The sequence below is a fragment of the Chinchilla lanigera genome, unplaced genomic scaffold, assembly GCF_000276665.1.
Source record: "Chinchilla lanigera isolate Chin_1 unplaced genomic scaffold, ChiLan1.0 scaffold00043, whole genome shotgun sequence".
NCBI lineage: Eukaryota > Metazoa > Chordata > Mammalia > Rodentia > Chinchillidae > Chinchilla > Chinchilla lanigera.
The window spans coordinates 5521645-5536890 of record NW_004955444.1 but is presented as its reverse complement, the minus strand read 5'-3'; the positions used below and the strand labels follow the sequence as shown (position 1 = coordinate 5536890).

Here is a 15246-nt window from a genome sequence, read left to right as displayed (position 1 = left end):
CCGCACCCTGGACCCCGCACTCCGGACCCCCCGCCCGCCCTCCTGGGCCGGTGAGGAGGGCGCAGAATGGGGACCTGGGGTGCAGACCTGCGCCCCAGAAAGGCGCGCTCCCCGGGCCGGGATGCCTGCAAGGACAGCGTTTCATACTTTAAAAACATTTGCCCTGGACCTCGGAATGCTGTGGACATTATGAATATTTGCTGCCCCGAGGAGGGGCGCCAGGATAAAATAATCTAGATCATGCCGAGTAGAACATGCGAGGCGGGAACAGCACTTTGTAGGCTGTCTGTGGAGTGTGTAGCCATTTCAACTGATGTAATTCAAAAATTATGCTCGAGCTTTGAATCTCTTAGGCTACTTTTGTTATGAATTTATAGCCTCCGGGGTAGTTTTGAAAATACGGTTATTCTGGGGAGACGGTGCACGGTGTAAGTGCTCCGGAAGAAGGCAACGAGTGGGATTAAATGATTTCACAAAGTGGATGTCCACTTGCCGGCATACTATAGGCAGGTCAGAGTAGCACACTCCCTTTTAAACTCTGATTTTGCTTTTGTTATTAGAAAACTAATATTTGCGGGTATTTTCATCTTAACCATGTGACATGTCATTTTAGCCCAAAGGAGTGGAAGAGCCTGTCTTGGAGAGTTTCCCAGGGAAGCCCTGAGATCGTTCATTATGAAGTGTACCGCGCGGGAGTGGCTCCGGGTGACCGCAGTGCTGTTCATGGCGCGAGCGATTCCAGCCATGGTGGTTCCTAACGCCACTCTGTTGGAAAAACTCTTGGAAAAGTACATGGATGAGGATGGTGAGTGGTGGACGGCCAAGCAGAGAGGAAAAAGAGCCATCACAGACAATGACATGCAGAGTATCTTGGACCTTCATAATAAGTTACGAAGTCAGGTGTATCCAACCGCTTCTAATATGGAGTATATGGTAAGGAAATTTTTCAGGTGGTATTTCCCACAGAAGTGTCTTCTGATGGTTTCAGCCACCCTGGTTAAATTCCCTCATGCTATTCTTTAACCTTTTACCATTTGTCCTGTGTGAAATAAAAGGTTTTCTTCAAGGATATCTTCCCCTGCACATTCTTTGCTTAATGTTCCTCTTTTTTCTAAGAGTTCTTTGAATTTTAGTGTAGAATTAAGTACATTCAGATACAGCAAGCCTACTAAGTTCTAAATTCTGCTCTTACTGGGAAGGTTACAGTACTTAACATGCTTTTGGATGACTTAGTACAACAGTTGCATCCAAATGTCTGATAGAAGCTTCTTATCAACTGTGGACACGGACAATTTAGACACTAAGAATTTGAAGAAGCTCTTTGAATATATATACATATATGTCTTTTTGCAGAATATATAATATACATTATGAGGGCCTTTATTTCCTTATAATATTATTCCCTTGTAGTATAACTATCATTTCACAAATACGTAAATGAAACCATGATATCAGAAAGGATGCATTTTTGTGATTGCTTTATGTTAGAGGGCTTTGCACCCCCCCTGCCCAAATTATTTGTGAACTTTGAAGTATGAAAATAAAGCTGTTCAAAAGATGAAGTAAAAGTAATATTCACCTTATCTGTAGTAATCTTATATTTACTTAACATAGAAAGTCTGAGAAACAAAATTACTGAAGAGTATTAGCATATTTTGCATATTTAGAAAACTTTAAAAATATCTATTATGTGTTACTTCTGAGAATTAGGAACCCATTAACAAAGCCTGATGATAAACAGTAGCTGGGGATAGCAAAGCTTATTCAAGGAACATTAGAAATTATATTTCTCCTTTGGGTGCATTACAGGATACAGTTAATTTTAGTGTGTTCTAATTTTTCTTATTCTGCATTTATGTTAGTTGTTCTGAGTATTCTCCATTTAGGTAACTTTCATGATACATGATGTTCTAAGTTTCCATTACCCGTTACAAAATATTACGTTATATTATTTTAACTTTTGCTGGAAAAATATTTTTACCTTGAAGAAAGTAGGTAGTAATCAAAAGAACTCAGATATTTAGACTTGGATCTGGGAATCAGACTGCCTGGGTTTACGTCCTAGCACAAAGCGACACCCCCAGGGCTGTGACCTTGGGTATTTACCATTTTTCTCTACTTTGGTTCCCTGTGTCTAGGCCATGCGCTCACCTCAGAGGGTGGTTGTGAAGACAGTGAGATAACTTGTGGGAAGTTTAGCTCATTGCTAAGTTTAGCTTATTGCAACAAGCTCATTGCAACAAGCGCATTGCAACGTCTCAGTAAATATTACTAGGACCTCTGTAAATAGTTTCACATCTCCTCTTATTGTTTAAATATAATTTTAAAGAAGTTATTAGTTCTTCCCCAGATTGTGTGCAGGACATCACCTCTTTAATGTGTGATATGTTTGCTTCGTGTGCATTTTCAAGTGTTTGTTCAAAGTGAGAAATTCTATGCCTTCTTCATCTGTGAGTCTGCACACAGTGCCAGTTATGCAGCGTTTCCAGTCCGGCCACTGTATGCTCATGTCGTGTGGAGGGGCCTTCCGTGGCCTTTTGTGTAAAATAAGAACTTGGGAGTGCGAACCCACAAAGGGAAAGCTCTCAGAATATTTGTGCGTGATTCAAGTAATATGGAAATCATGAAAGAATAGTTCTGTGACTCTTTTTGTGTCCAACTTCCAAACAAAATAACTGCCTATTGTATGATGTCCGGTCTGGGGTGTTTATGTGGGTTTTCTTTCTCGTTTCACTGGTTTCCTTCTCTCCTTGAAATGTAGATTCACAAACCAGCCAGGGTTTATGTTGTGTTGCCCTTAGACACTATTAGCGCTGGCGCTGTGTCTTGGCCGTTAACCAGGCTGCAGAGAATTTCAATGCCCCACTGTAATACTGGACTACACTCTTTAGAACACACAGTTAAGGGGAAGGGTAAAAAGAACTGCTTCTTGGAAACACTGTTGATTCATGCATTTCATAGCAATATAAGTACAGATGTCGATCAATCTTATAAAATACAATTTATTCAGATTATTATTTAAAATATGTTCTGAGAAAACGAAATTTAAAAACTAGCCAAAGAACTGTTTCCTGGAAAATCTGCAGTGTTCAGTGATAAACGCCATCACTTTTGGCAACTTACACCCCAGATGTCATTTCGTGTTACATGATTGAATAGGCGGTCACCTCATTTATAATTGGTGCTTATTTTAGCTCTAGGGCCAGGCCCCATCCGCACTCATTAATGTCAAATCCTTACCCTGATTCTTAGCCTCATTTTACTTCTGGGGTTGGAAAGCAACTCTGGAGGACCATGTCTTCCCTTGAAGAGCTTACAGGTTAACTGAGAAGAAAGAGTAGACACGTTTGAAGTTTTTCTATTAAGCAAGGTCTCAACATTTTCCTTTCGTGTCTATGAACTGTAGCAGTGGAGTACAAGGTACTGGAACATTCCTGGGTGTGAGAGCTCGTATGTGGGGACCATGAGGTGTGTGCTGTTTCTTCAAGGTGTTTGGTGCTGTGAATTGCAGGAAAGACAGGAGGGCATAGGTCAGTAAAGAAATAGGAAAAGGCAGGTGCAAGGCAGCAAAATCGTCAGCCTGGATGTGGAGAACCAGAAAGAGATTAGGCTGTCGAAAGTCCAAACCGGTGCTATATTGAGGGTGGGTGAGTGATGGATGACAGGACCCCGTCGTCCCGAGGAGGAAACGCAGCAACATTTAATTTAGTGTAAACTGAGAAACGAGCCCGCAGGTCATCGAATGAAGCTGACGGTTAAGAGCCGGTAGATTTTAGAGGAGAGAAGTACAGATTTTAGGCCCAAAGAGCAGCAGGTACACATTTCGTCTTTGCTGCTGCCTGGTGTGTGAACTCTGACAGTCGCAAGCATTCTGGGCAGCGGTTTTCTCGTTGTTAAAATCGGTACTGAAAGACAAACACCCCAGGTTGTAATGAGTTGAGTGACTGGACGCTGTGGGAAAGATTGACATTCTGAAAGCCTCTCCTTCCTGGGCTGTGAATCCCGTCACTCGTTTTGCTGCTCCCTGCTATCTTTATTTTCCAGGCATCTCTTAAAAATCTGTTCCTGGGTTTTTCCTTGTCCCTCTCTGCAAGGGCTTAGCTGTCCTGTGACTGCAAATGTCCTCGTATTCCTGGCCTCCTACTTCCTGTCCATCCAGCAGCCCTCTCTGCGCACTCCTTTCTCGTGTTTCTGAGTGTGCTCTGAGTCCTTCTGGTTAATTTCATCCTGCAGTAACTTTGGGCAGAAAACGTCTAGAAAGAAAGTGCACCGCCTTCTCCTTTTTCTCCGCTCTCATCTCCCCAGCGCTTGCCTGCCTAGATTCTCTTTCCGTGAGTAGCACCCACATTGCTCATCCTTGCCAGGACACTTTCACAGAGATGATTGACACATCCTCAGCCCCTGCCCGCCGCCACCGCTCATGCAGACGAACCCACAGCGACCTTCCCGGTGCAGTGGAGCTTGTCTCAGGCGTGTGTTTTGAACCCGTCTCCTCTAGCTCATCCTCGTCTGCGCTCTCATCTCACAGCCTTGCTGACCGCACAGCTTCCACCAAGCAGACTGCACCAGCCTGTTCCTACTTTATTTTTAATGTACTCTTTGTGCCGCTAGCAGATCTGCGGTCACTCGGCAGAATAAAAGTTCTCTTGACTGGGGGGAGACTTGCGAGCTGAAGGCCTCAAGGATTGGCTTAGAGAAGGAAGCGCGTGTGCTCGTCTGCCTCGTTGGCTTCCACTTGCAGGAAGCTGCGTGCACACGGACCTACGTGCTGCTCTCTGAGGGATGTCCTTCCCACGCCTCTGAACTCTGCCTCTGCGGAGTCCTCTGTGCCTGGACACTGCGCTCTGCCTCCTGACAAGCCCCTGTGATCTGTCTCTCAAGGCTGAGCTTGAACACTGCCTTCCCAGCGAAGCTTTCTCGGGTGCACCCTTCCCCTGTCCTACTCCTAAAGCACTTTATTGTCACCTCCTCGCTGAATCAATGCTCCTCTGCAATGAAGTAATTACCCTTTCCATGGCTTTTAATTCCTAGAAGGGTAAACATCATATCTTAATCTCTTACCCAGTGCCTGGTACATATAAAAGGTGAAGTACTCAGGAAATGTTTGTTTATTATGATTGAATGGTCAATAAATGTGTTGAATAAAGGGACGGATGGAAGGGTAGGTAAGATTATATCTGAGACAAGTGTTGAAGATCGCTTGAGAAAGGGGAATTAAAATTATTAAAATAATAATGCTCTAGAAGGTAAGACAACAGACAGGGGAAATTTGAAACACTTGAGTACTTCAAAAACTTCAGCGCATGAGGTTTTTTTTGATCCTGTCTTTTATTTTAAAAATTAACAAAAATGTTATTTTTAATGGACACAAAATCTTTCTACACATTTATGGAGTACAGAATGATAATTCGATACTAGTGTATAATGTACAATGATCTAACTGAGTAGCTAGCATTTCCATTTTCTCAGACACTTATCATTTCTATGTGTTGGGAACATTCTAATTTTTCTAGTTCCCTTGACCCAGACTTGTGAACAGATGGACTTACTAGACCTTTACAGAGTGTTCCACCCAACAACATCAGAAAACATACGCTTCTCAGCTGCACATGGGACGTTCTCTAAAACAGACCATGTACTAGCCTACAGAATATGCTTAAGGAAATGCAGAGGAATTGAAATTATGCCATGCACATTGTCTGAGCACAGCATATGTGTTTTTTTTTTATGTTTTCAAATGTGCATGGGATACTAAAAACTGTCCTGGAGTATAAAGTTAATAGTAAAGACATTCAAATATTCTCAGTAAATAATAAAATAAATTAGAATTTATCTGGTCCTCCAAATTCTAATACAGAGTCTCTTAAAACATTATAGATCAACCAAAATTCAAAATAACTTACTGCTGTACAGAGCATAGCCGCTTCTAGAATACAGTTCAGCAAGGTAGTTAGCAGCTGACATAGCAGGGCACACAGGACAATGACAGAGACCATGCCCTGACGTTACTGGTATTTCCCCTTTTTCTGGGAACCGTTGGCGCGCTTCTGGGAGCGTTGCTGGCTGTGCAGTTTACTCTCACCTTACATGTGGGTGAGGATCTGCGGAGAACCTTGGCATAGCATTTTGCCAAATGTGGAACGAAATATATTTAAAACCTTTCCTCTTGCTAAACAGCCAGAGGCTCTAATCTGGGTGGTACTTTCAGTCTGCGGTACATGCTGTGGGAAGCAATGGCCTGGTTCCAGTTCGTCACATACATTCTTCCTAAGATCATGCTTAATGCTGAAAGTAAGGGTTTTATTCTGTGCTTCAGTATAGCACATAATCCCAGAAACTGAACCTGGGCCAGCCTAGTTTATTGAACAGGCTATTGCTCGTCTGAGATGTGAAAAATTGATCTTCAGTTTGTGCGGTGTTCTGCTTACTGTCAGAAAGTCATATTTTCTGACACTTTTTGCTATTGGTAACATATACCCAAAATGCATGCATCTTCATAACTCATTTAGGCATAACTTAAGGTTTGCACATTTTTTTGTTTGGTACTAGAGATTAAATACAAGTCCTGGGGCATTTTAGGCAAGTGCTTACGATGGAGCTACACCTTCAGGCCCTTTTATTTTACTTTGAGATAGGGTGTTCCTAAGGTGTCCAGGCTGACCTTGAATTTGCAATTCTTCTGCCTAAGTCTCCATAGCAGTTGGCATTATAGGGATGCACACCGTGTCTAGTTACACATTTCTTTTTGATTTTTTTTTTTCCGGTACCGGGAATTGAACCACAACTTCGCGCTTGCCAGGCAGGCACTGTGCCGCTGAGCTAAATCCCCAGCCCCCTAGTTACACATTTCTTAATCTTACTAAAAGTACTGGAACTCATTTGAATTTTTTTTTAATTGCAGCTCGACTCCTAAAACAATTTTGTCCCTCTGTACTCATGCTTGACCAGTAATTTTCAAAAATTAAATATTTTAAACTTTGAAATCCAGTATCTACATACACTTAAAGGTACACAAAATCTCTTTGTTGGTTCCTAGAATATCATCTGTTATATACAGGTATTAAAACTTACTCTAAATTTAAAATAGCTTATTTAACATGGCTAACATGTTATTTTATTTTATAGCTTTATTTAGAAATAATACAGTTACACTTTAAGTATCTCTGTCCACAAAATTTTGAAGTTTCCAAAACCTTAATTAAAAATTGCCTACAGATGGCAGTAGTTACAGGAAGAAAGTGACGTTATAGCCTAGTTCTGTGGACTTTAGTAACTGCCTTTTAGAAAATCCATGGAATTCTGGGAGATTAAAGATTCTCCCCTTTAGATGGAAACTACATGTACAAGTTTTTAGAAAAGTAAGGGAAGAGATATAATTCCAGTAGATGAGTGAATACTCAGAGCACAAAAAGTACCACAGACTTTAGACTTGTAGTTACTCGTTCATTCATGCAGAGGATCCCGGGCCTTCACCACCTGCCAATCTCTGTCAGGGGTTCAGCAGTGAGCACAGCAAGCATCCTCCCTCGTGTGGAGTGGGTGTGAAGTCCTGAACCTTGGGCAGCACTAGTGGGTCCATAGATGGTAGAGAGAGCCTGGCAAGTGGTACAGAAAAGGAGGTCAGGGTGTAATTGGGAAAGACCGTTACAGGTCATTGTAGAGACTCTCACTTTTATTCAGGGATAGAAAGCCTTCTGAATGTTGGAATAGAAAAGTAGTGTGTTTATCCTTACTCGGGAGTGTTATGGCTTTGTAGGAAATAGACTTTGAGTGGCAGAAGAAGGAGCAAGTGTGTGAGCACAGAGACAAGGCCAACAGAATAGTGTGGTTGATGCGGTAGGAGTGGAGTGACAGCTACGAAGGTGCTGAGAAGAGAAAGGTATGAATATCAACCTCCCTCTAATCGTACCATCATCTCGATAAATTCAGGGAAACCTGCTGCAAGATTAACAAAATTGACTTGGTAGCAAGCAGCCAGTAGAATGGGATTTTCTGCATGTAGTGGAAAATTTAAATTGATCCAAGCTTTGGCTGTAAGTTTTGGAAAACTGGTGGCAGTTTACATTCTAGTTTAAATGCCAACAGAGAAGATTCCAGATGTTTCAACTTGCGGGGAGTTCCAGGATGGTTACAGAGGTGTCACTAGTTACTTGGTACTCACTTTCTCCACATAATCCCCAAAGTAGGTAGCACTGGAACCTGACCTTCTGATTTCCTAGGGTAGATCCCCGCTCTTTCCCTGTCTGCTCTGCTCCTCTCCCCAAACAGCATTGTACTTATCTCCCGCCATAATGGAAGATGAGAATGTTAGTGTGAGATGCAGAACAGGACAATGGTTGTGTCTAAATCACCATTGTACTGTCTTGGGAATGTGTCTTTTATTTTTGAGGCAGCACAGACAGATTTTGGATGTGAGATACCGTAATTCTGTTTTTGCTTGAGGAACTTGGAGCACCAGAGGTGCCATTTTCTAAAGTGGGAAAGAGCGGGCATAGAGCAGCAGCTTTTGGTAGAAATGCAGCCGCTCAACCTTGGAACGTGCTAAGCTTAGACTCAGCATAGCTACGCAAGTGAATTTGTCAGGCATGCCGTGATGTGGTTATATGGTCCCATCGCAAACATAAAGTTAGAATTCATTAGCGGAGGTGATAACATCTTGAGGAGAGATGCGATCTTATTTCCAGTGTCAAACATTACTCTGACTGCTGTGTGGAGGACCGTCTAAGCATGGCCAGGATTGAAAGCAGGAAGCTGACGTAAGGAATCCATGTCCTTGTCCTGGGTGCGAGATGACGTTGACCTAGACCCAGGTGAGATGGACAAAGATGAAGAGAGGTGGGAGTTTCACTGGATGTTTTGAAAATATTGCTGGCTTGTTTGTCGAAAGATTTAAAGGGGAGAATGAAGGCTGAGGGATTTTGAATACCCCTAGGTTTTCACAGGGGCCCTGTTGTGAAGAGTTGAAGCGTTTGCTGAAATAGGAGGATAAACTGGAGAAGGCCAAGAGAAATTCAGGAGTTTTCGGTAGGATGACACCCTCAGTTGCATTTAACGGTTAATGAAGAAGTGGGACTTGAGATGAAAATGTGGAAATCAAGATGTTATTACGAGGAATCTGAACTGGTATTTGAGCAGCATTTTCCAAAGAGATTTTTTAGGGTGAGGGTTCAGTGCTTTAGATTGAGACCCGGAAGACAGTACTGTGAAGAAGTAAAGCAAAAAGATGCTTATACAGAAGCTGAGAACAAGTGGTCAGCAAGGTTGCAGGAAAAGACAGAACAGTGTGGTGTCCTAGAAACTTACTAGAGGGGAGATCAAGGGTTTCACTCACTTGCTTATCCGACACCCACAATTTTTTTTTTCTTCTGGTACCGGGAATTGAACTCACGACCTCATGCTTGCCAACACCCACAATTTAAAGGAGAGGTTAAATTTGGCTCCTGGTCTTCAGAGGCTTCAGTCCATGATTAGCTGGCTGCAAGGCAGGAAGGGCATGGTGGAAGGGTCTGGTGGAGGAAGCTGCTCACATTATGGTGAGCAAGAAGCAGAGATGGAAAGAGGGAACGAGAGAGGGAGATGCAGCCTTCAGATCGCTCCTCTAGGCAGCCATCTCTTCCAAGCAGTCTACCTCCCAGTAGCACATGTAGCTGCCGAACTCAGTAGTGAATGAATCCGCTGATGAGTACAGCACCCCGTGATTCAGTCACCTCCCAGAAGCCCCTCCTCCGAGTGCATGAGCATTTTGGAGAACACTGTAGACGAAACTGTAAAATTAACAAAGAAGAAGGCAGCTTGTGTCAGTGTTGCTGCAAAGGTGCACAAAATGAAGAAAAAGTTCAACAGTAGTTTTGTCAATTTTGACTTCCTTGGTAACCTGAATGCGAGTAATTTCAGTGATGGGGTGTGCTCAGAAGTCCTTCTGAAGAGGTAAGCAGAGAACTGAGGGTGAGGAAGTGGTGAAGGGCTTTAACGTCTCCAGATGATATTGTAAAGGGTACTGGAAAAATAAAGGCTAGCTAGAGGGGAATAAGAGAAAGCTCTCTATTTTTTGGTGAGCCTTCTTATAGGTTAATGAGAATGGACAAGTTGAGAAACCACAGAGTAGGAAGGAAAAAATATAACTACAAAATCCATTCACTTTTTCCTAATGGGAAAGTCTGAGGGTGTGGGCATAGGAGCAGGAAGTTTGGTATAGTTGATAATTAAAATAGGAAGGAATTTTTGTTCAGATGCTTCTGCTTTTCCCGTAAACTCCAAAGCCAAGGCATCAGCTAAGGCAGAGTGGGTGAGGATGAAGCGGTCTGAGGACAGGACCTTGTGACCAGAGTAATTTCAGAGAGGCCTACTCTGAGTAGAGTCAGGTGGAAGTTTTGAGGTAATTTGAGTTTACTTGTCTCTCTAGATGACATTGTTGTAAAGGATTGGTCAACTCAGCTTCTAAAATTCCGTTTATAAGGTAGCAACTGTAGCTATTAATGAAAGAACAGTGAATCCTGGTTTCTCTCCATTTTGAGAAATACTTAGAATCCAAAGAGATTCAGAAGCTTGACCAGTTGAGATGCCTCAAAGCCTATAGCTGAAATCATTATATTTGGAGGAGGTGTAGAGAATGAAATATTAACATAATAGCACAGTTCTGCCGGACAGCGCAGGGGGTGCAGTGATTGACAGGATGAACCTTACAGGCCATGTGACTGAGAAGGGAGGGAGGGACTTCAGGGTGGACAGTGTGCGTGGAGGGGTTGCGGCGTGATCGTAGGGTTATCAGCTCTTAGCTGAGACCAGCGATGAACCAGCGTGGGCGTTATTGTTTCGGACATGAATGTCCTGTGTGTGTTGCTGCAATTCAGACAGTGCAAAGTAATCGCCAAAGCACTGGACAGACCAGCAAAGAGGTGAAAGGTAAAACAGACTTGCCCAAGACTGTTTATACTTTAAATACTGAAAGAATGACCAAGATTCGATGTCTGGAACAGAAAAATCAAAATGATAAAAGCCCCAAAGGTAAGGAGGGCTCTTGACTAAGGATGGATTAAGAGCGTCAGAACTTCTGAATGGGAAGAACAGGCTGGAGTGTTGGTCAATCAGGAGTGCTGTGTGCAACTTCAGCAATAAAAACCAGTGCTATGTCACAGAAATATCTGTGTTCTTACTGCATTACTCCATAGGCTTTGGCTTGGCTTGGCTTGGCTTTCTCTCTCTCTCTCTCTCTCTTTTTTTTTGGTACTACAGATTGAACCCAGGACCTGACTTGGGCACGGAGCTACATTCCTAGCCCTTTCTAAAAAACCTTTTGAGTTTTGACACTGGCTTTTTCCAGGTTGCTAAATTGCCTGTGCTGGGCTCAAACTTGCATTCTTGCCTCAGTTTCCCAGAATGCGCAGACTTCAGTTGTGTTCCACCATGGCTAGCTTGCTTTGAGTTTTTTGATGCTGTTGTAATCTTGCTGAGCTCAGCAGCCTGCAGATGTTAGGACGTCTTGGGTGCTTCTCATTCTTTCTGTGGTGAATTTCTTCTCTACATGTCTGCAGTACACACTGATTGCATTTATCCCGGGGAGGTGGTACATGGACATAACATAGCTTAATTCTTCCATATTTTAATAAAATGTAACATATCTCTAAATGGGTTGCTACTTTATTTAAAGGTTGCTACATTTTTCAAGGTTTTTAAAGGTTTGTTTGAAAGTAGAGTTTAAGTGAAACATTACCTCCCATGCCTCATGTCTCCGTAATTTCCAGGAGAACCCCTAAGAGGTACATTGCTCTGAGGTAATGCTGTCTGCTCAGTAGCTGGCAGTGCTTCAGTGCCTCGTAACAGAAGTGTTTCCTTTGAAATCTGAGCCTTGTGCATTTTCCCTATAACAGCAGAGTCTTTTCAGAACAGGTGAAGCATAAATACCTGAGGTAATCTTCCAGTGGTAGGAAATATATTACGGCTCTTTTCCATGGTGATGTTCTGTACTGGGGACTTAGTCACAAAAACATCAGTCACTGTTAGCACAGAATTATTTACGTATTATTCCACTGGTGTCTACTTGAGAGAAAGAAAAATGGCGTTAAAGATTTGGTAATAATGAATTATATTTGGAATTTGACATCTTCTCAACTGTCCAGTCTGTTGTTTCCACAGAATGATAAGTTACTGGGATTGTTCAAGGGCAGGTTATTCCTAGACAAAGGATGAAAGGGGCGATTTACTTCATTAGATTTTTTTTTTAATTGCAGTTTCTGATTTAAATAGAAAAATACAAATGGCTGGGGAGGGATTTAATTTTGAATTAAAATGGATAATTTAGAAACGTGTTTTTCTGTAGATGGTGGCATAGCAAGAATAATTTGGTAAGGGTGTTAGTTAGAAAAAGATAACTCTATGTGTCTTAGTTAATTTTCTTGTGGCTGAGACAAAATACCCAGCACCTAAAGTTAAAGAAGGAAAGGCTTATTTTATCAATGGCTCTGTATTTTACTGATACCTTTTTTGCTGTATTTAAAGAGCCTGACAAATCCACCCATTGGTTCTATCTTTTTTTTTTTTTTTTGTATGGGAATCGAACTCATGACCTCAGGCTTGCCAGGCAAGCACTTATGCCACTGAGCTATATCCCTGGCCCTGGAAAGGTTTATTTTAGCTCACAGTCTGTAGAGGTTTCAGTCCAAGGCAGAGTGGCATGGTGGAGGCACGTCACAAGAAGAAACAGTTCAAGGCATGGAAGGTAGGAGGCAGCAAAAGCAGCAAGCAACAGATAATGGTGGCAGCATCCCTCTTTCTGTCTCTTCTGTTCTGTCCTGTCTGGCTACACGCCCTTGGGGCAGGCAGCACTCACACTTAGGGTTGGCCGTCCCATCTTCCACACCCAGAACTACACCAAACCAACCAATGGACTAACTTAGTTATTGCACACCTGTAATCCCAGCATCACACACTGTAGGTCCAGCTGTCTCTGAAAAGCCTTACCTATGACTGCATGAGGGTTTGGGGGGACGTCTGTACACAAGCCCTAACGGTATGTCTTTGATATTTTTTAACTAGTTCTACATTTGTGAGCTGGCTAAAATATTCCATTGTTGCTGTTAGCTAGGCAGAAAATTTACATGTAGAAGGCTATGCCTTATTTCAAACATGTCACCACTTTTTCAGAACAAGGCTGAGAAGAAGCCTAGTTTTTTTTTTTTTATGTAGAAAAGCAATTTATTCCACTATAAGCACTTACATAGTTAGTCATGGAGAGTAACAGGCCTGCTGGTGAAAAAGGTCCCCGGAATCAAACGAGTGGTCAAGGACTAATACTCCTTTAAAAAAACAAAAAAACAACTCTTATTAAGGATTAATTTAATTAAAAAATACAAGTCCTAGTTTAAATTTGAAATTTGAAAAAAAAAACACCTTATTCAGAATCTTAACTGGAGACTTGTACAGTTTTCTGTTATATGTATCTGTTTTGAACGATGTTGAAAATGATTCAGAAACAATGGAGATCTAACTCTACAAATTAGTAACATAATTGGAACATCTGCAACTTACTTGGTGAAAAGATTTTGCACGTCACAAAACAGTGTTTGCTTCTTAGTTAAAAAATGTTCTTAATTGTCACCAGGAACACTGCCTTCCTGTTAGTAAGTTCTCGTGGAGTCCTGGAAACAACCCAGGGCACAGAGTAAGAGATGGAAAGTGCAAATAATATCTTAAAGTTTCAAGAAATTAGAAAGACTTATTCCACCTTTTGGTGTTACAGATAAGTAAATGGAAACCAAACTTGACATAATCAGAAATTTGAAAACCCATGATTGATTACATTAGGAAAGAAAACTCCTTTATGGTGTGACATATCTTCTAATTATATGTGGTTTGAGTAATTTTTACAACGCTTTTGTCTCTGTATGAGAAAATGAGGGGGCATTTTACATTAATGCCCTTGCATAGGTATGTCCAGAATAGATAGTATAAAGGGAGGGGCGTTTCGGTATCACTGAAATTTGCTGTTATTACTTTTGACAGTGATACTCAGAACTGGGGTAGGTAGGACTTGAAATTATTTGGGTGGTACTCTGAATTAAGTATGTCATAAGTCCCAAAAGAAGAGTGTTGTGGAAATTATTTTTCAAAATTTATTACAAATGTTTAAACAGGGGCTGGGGATTTAGCTCAGTGGCACAGCGCCTGCCTGGCAAGTGCAAGGTCGTGAGTTCAATTCCTGGTACCAGAGAAAAACATTAAAAAAAAAATGTTTAAACAGTTTTAAAAAGTAATTTTATTGTATCTTTGGAGATTGGAGTATAAGACCAGAGCTCTTGCCCAGCTCGAGACCCCCAGCATGACTGCTTGCCCCTTGCTACCATGCTTGCAGTATTATTTTGTCAGAGGGAGATGCTTATTTTAAAAGTCTATTCTAAAGTATAATTGTATCATGAGCTGGTGTTTGTCATTTAATTTGGCTATCTAATATGATATGATTTTTTAAAATTTTGAGACAGGATTTCACTATGAACTTCAGACTGGCCTTGAACTCACTGTATTGCCTGGGCTGGCCTCAAACTCATAGTGATTTACCTGCCTCAGCCTCCTGAGTGCTGGAGTTATAAGCGTGTGCTATTACACCTGGCCCAAATAGTATGATTCTTAAAAACCAATCATGATTTGTCATTTTTTGTATTTATCTTGGAAATCCACTATAGCCATATCAACTTTGCAAAAAGACACAACAAATTAAGCTTGTTCTATATTTGTGTTATTTAGAATTTTCTGGTAATCAACTGCAATAGATATTCTGAATTAATTTAATGATTGACTTTACTTGAAAAATAACCCACCTTCCACCTTAGTTCTTTACTACTGCTTTAGTCAGTTTTGCAGTATTACCAAGTACTTGAGGTAATTAATTATATAAACACAAAGGTTTTAGTCAGCTTCTGTCTGGAGGGTTCAAGCCTAGATTGTCTTATTGCTTTGGGCCACTGTGAAGATGGTGGGTGAGAGGGAACACACGGTGGAGGGAGTGTCCCATCTCAAGCCAGGAAGTGCAGAATGTGGGCAGGGTTCCACAGCTCCTTCAGGAACATGGGGCATGCCCCCCACCCCCCGAACCTCCTGTAAGGCTCCACTTGCGGAACTTTTCAGAGCAGGTCCCAACAGTGCCACCCAACGATCAAACTTTATATGTAGGCTGTGAAGGAATCCTACACATGTTCAACCCCTTTTCCAAGCTTCATTTATTTATTTTTATTTATTTTTATTTTTATATATATA

The 15246-nt window shown here is 41.7% G+C and overlaps 1 protein-coding gene across 1 annotated transcript in view; it reads left to right on the top strand.

The window, feature by feature from the left end:
- Positions 1–613: 613 nt before the first annotated feature.
- Crispld1 (cysteine-rich secretory protein LCCL domain containing 1) overlaps positions 614–15246 on the top strand; it is a gene marked incomplete at its 5' end in the record, with an annotated part of 41025 nt that continues 26392 nt past the window's right edge. The window contains 1 exon segment of the mRNA XM_013518125.1: positions 614–933. Within this exon segment, the coding sequence (XP_013373579.1) occupies positions 676–933 (258 nt within the window).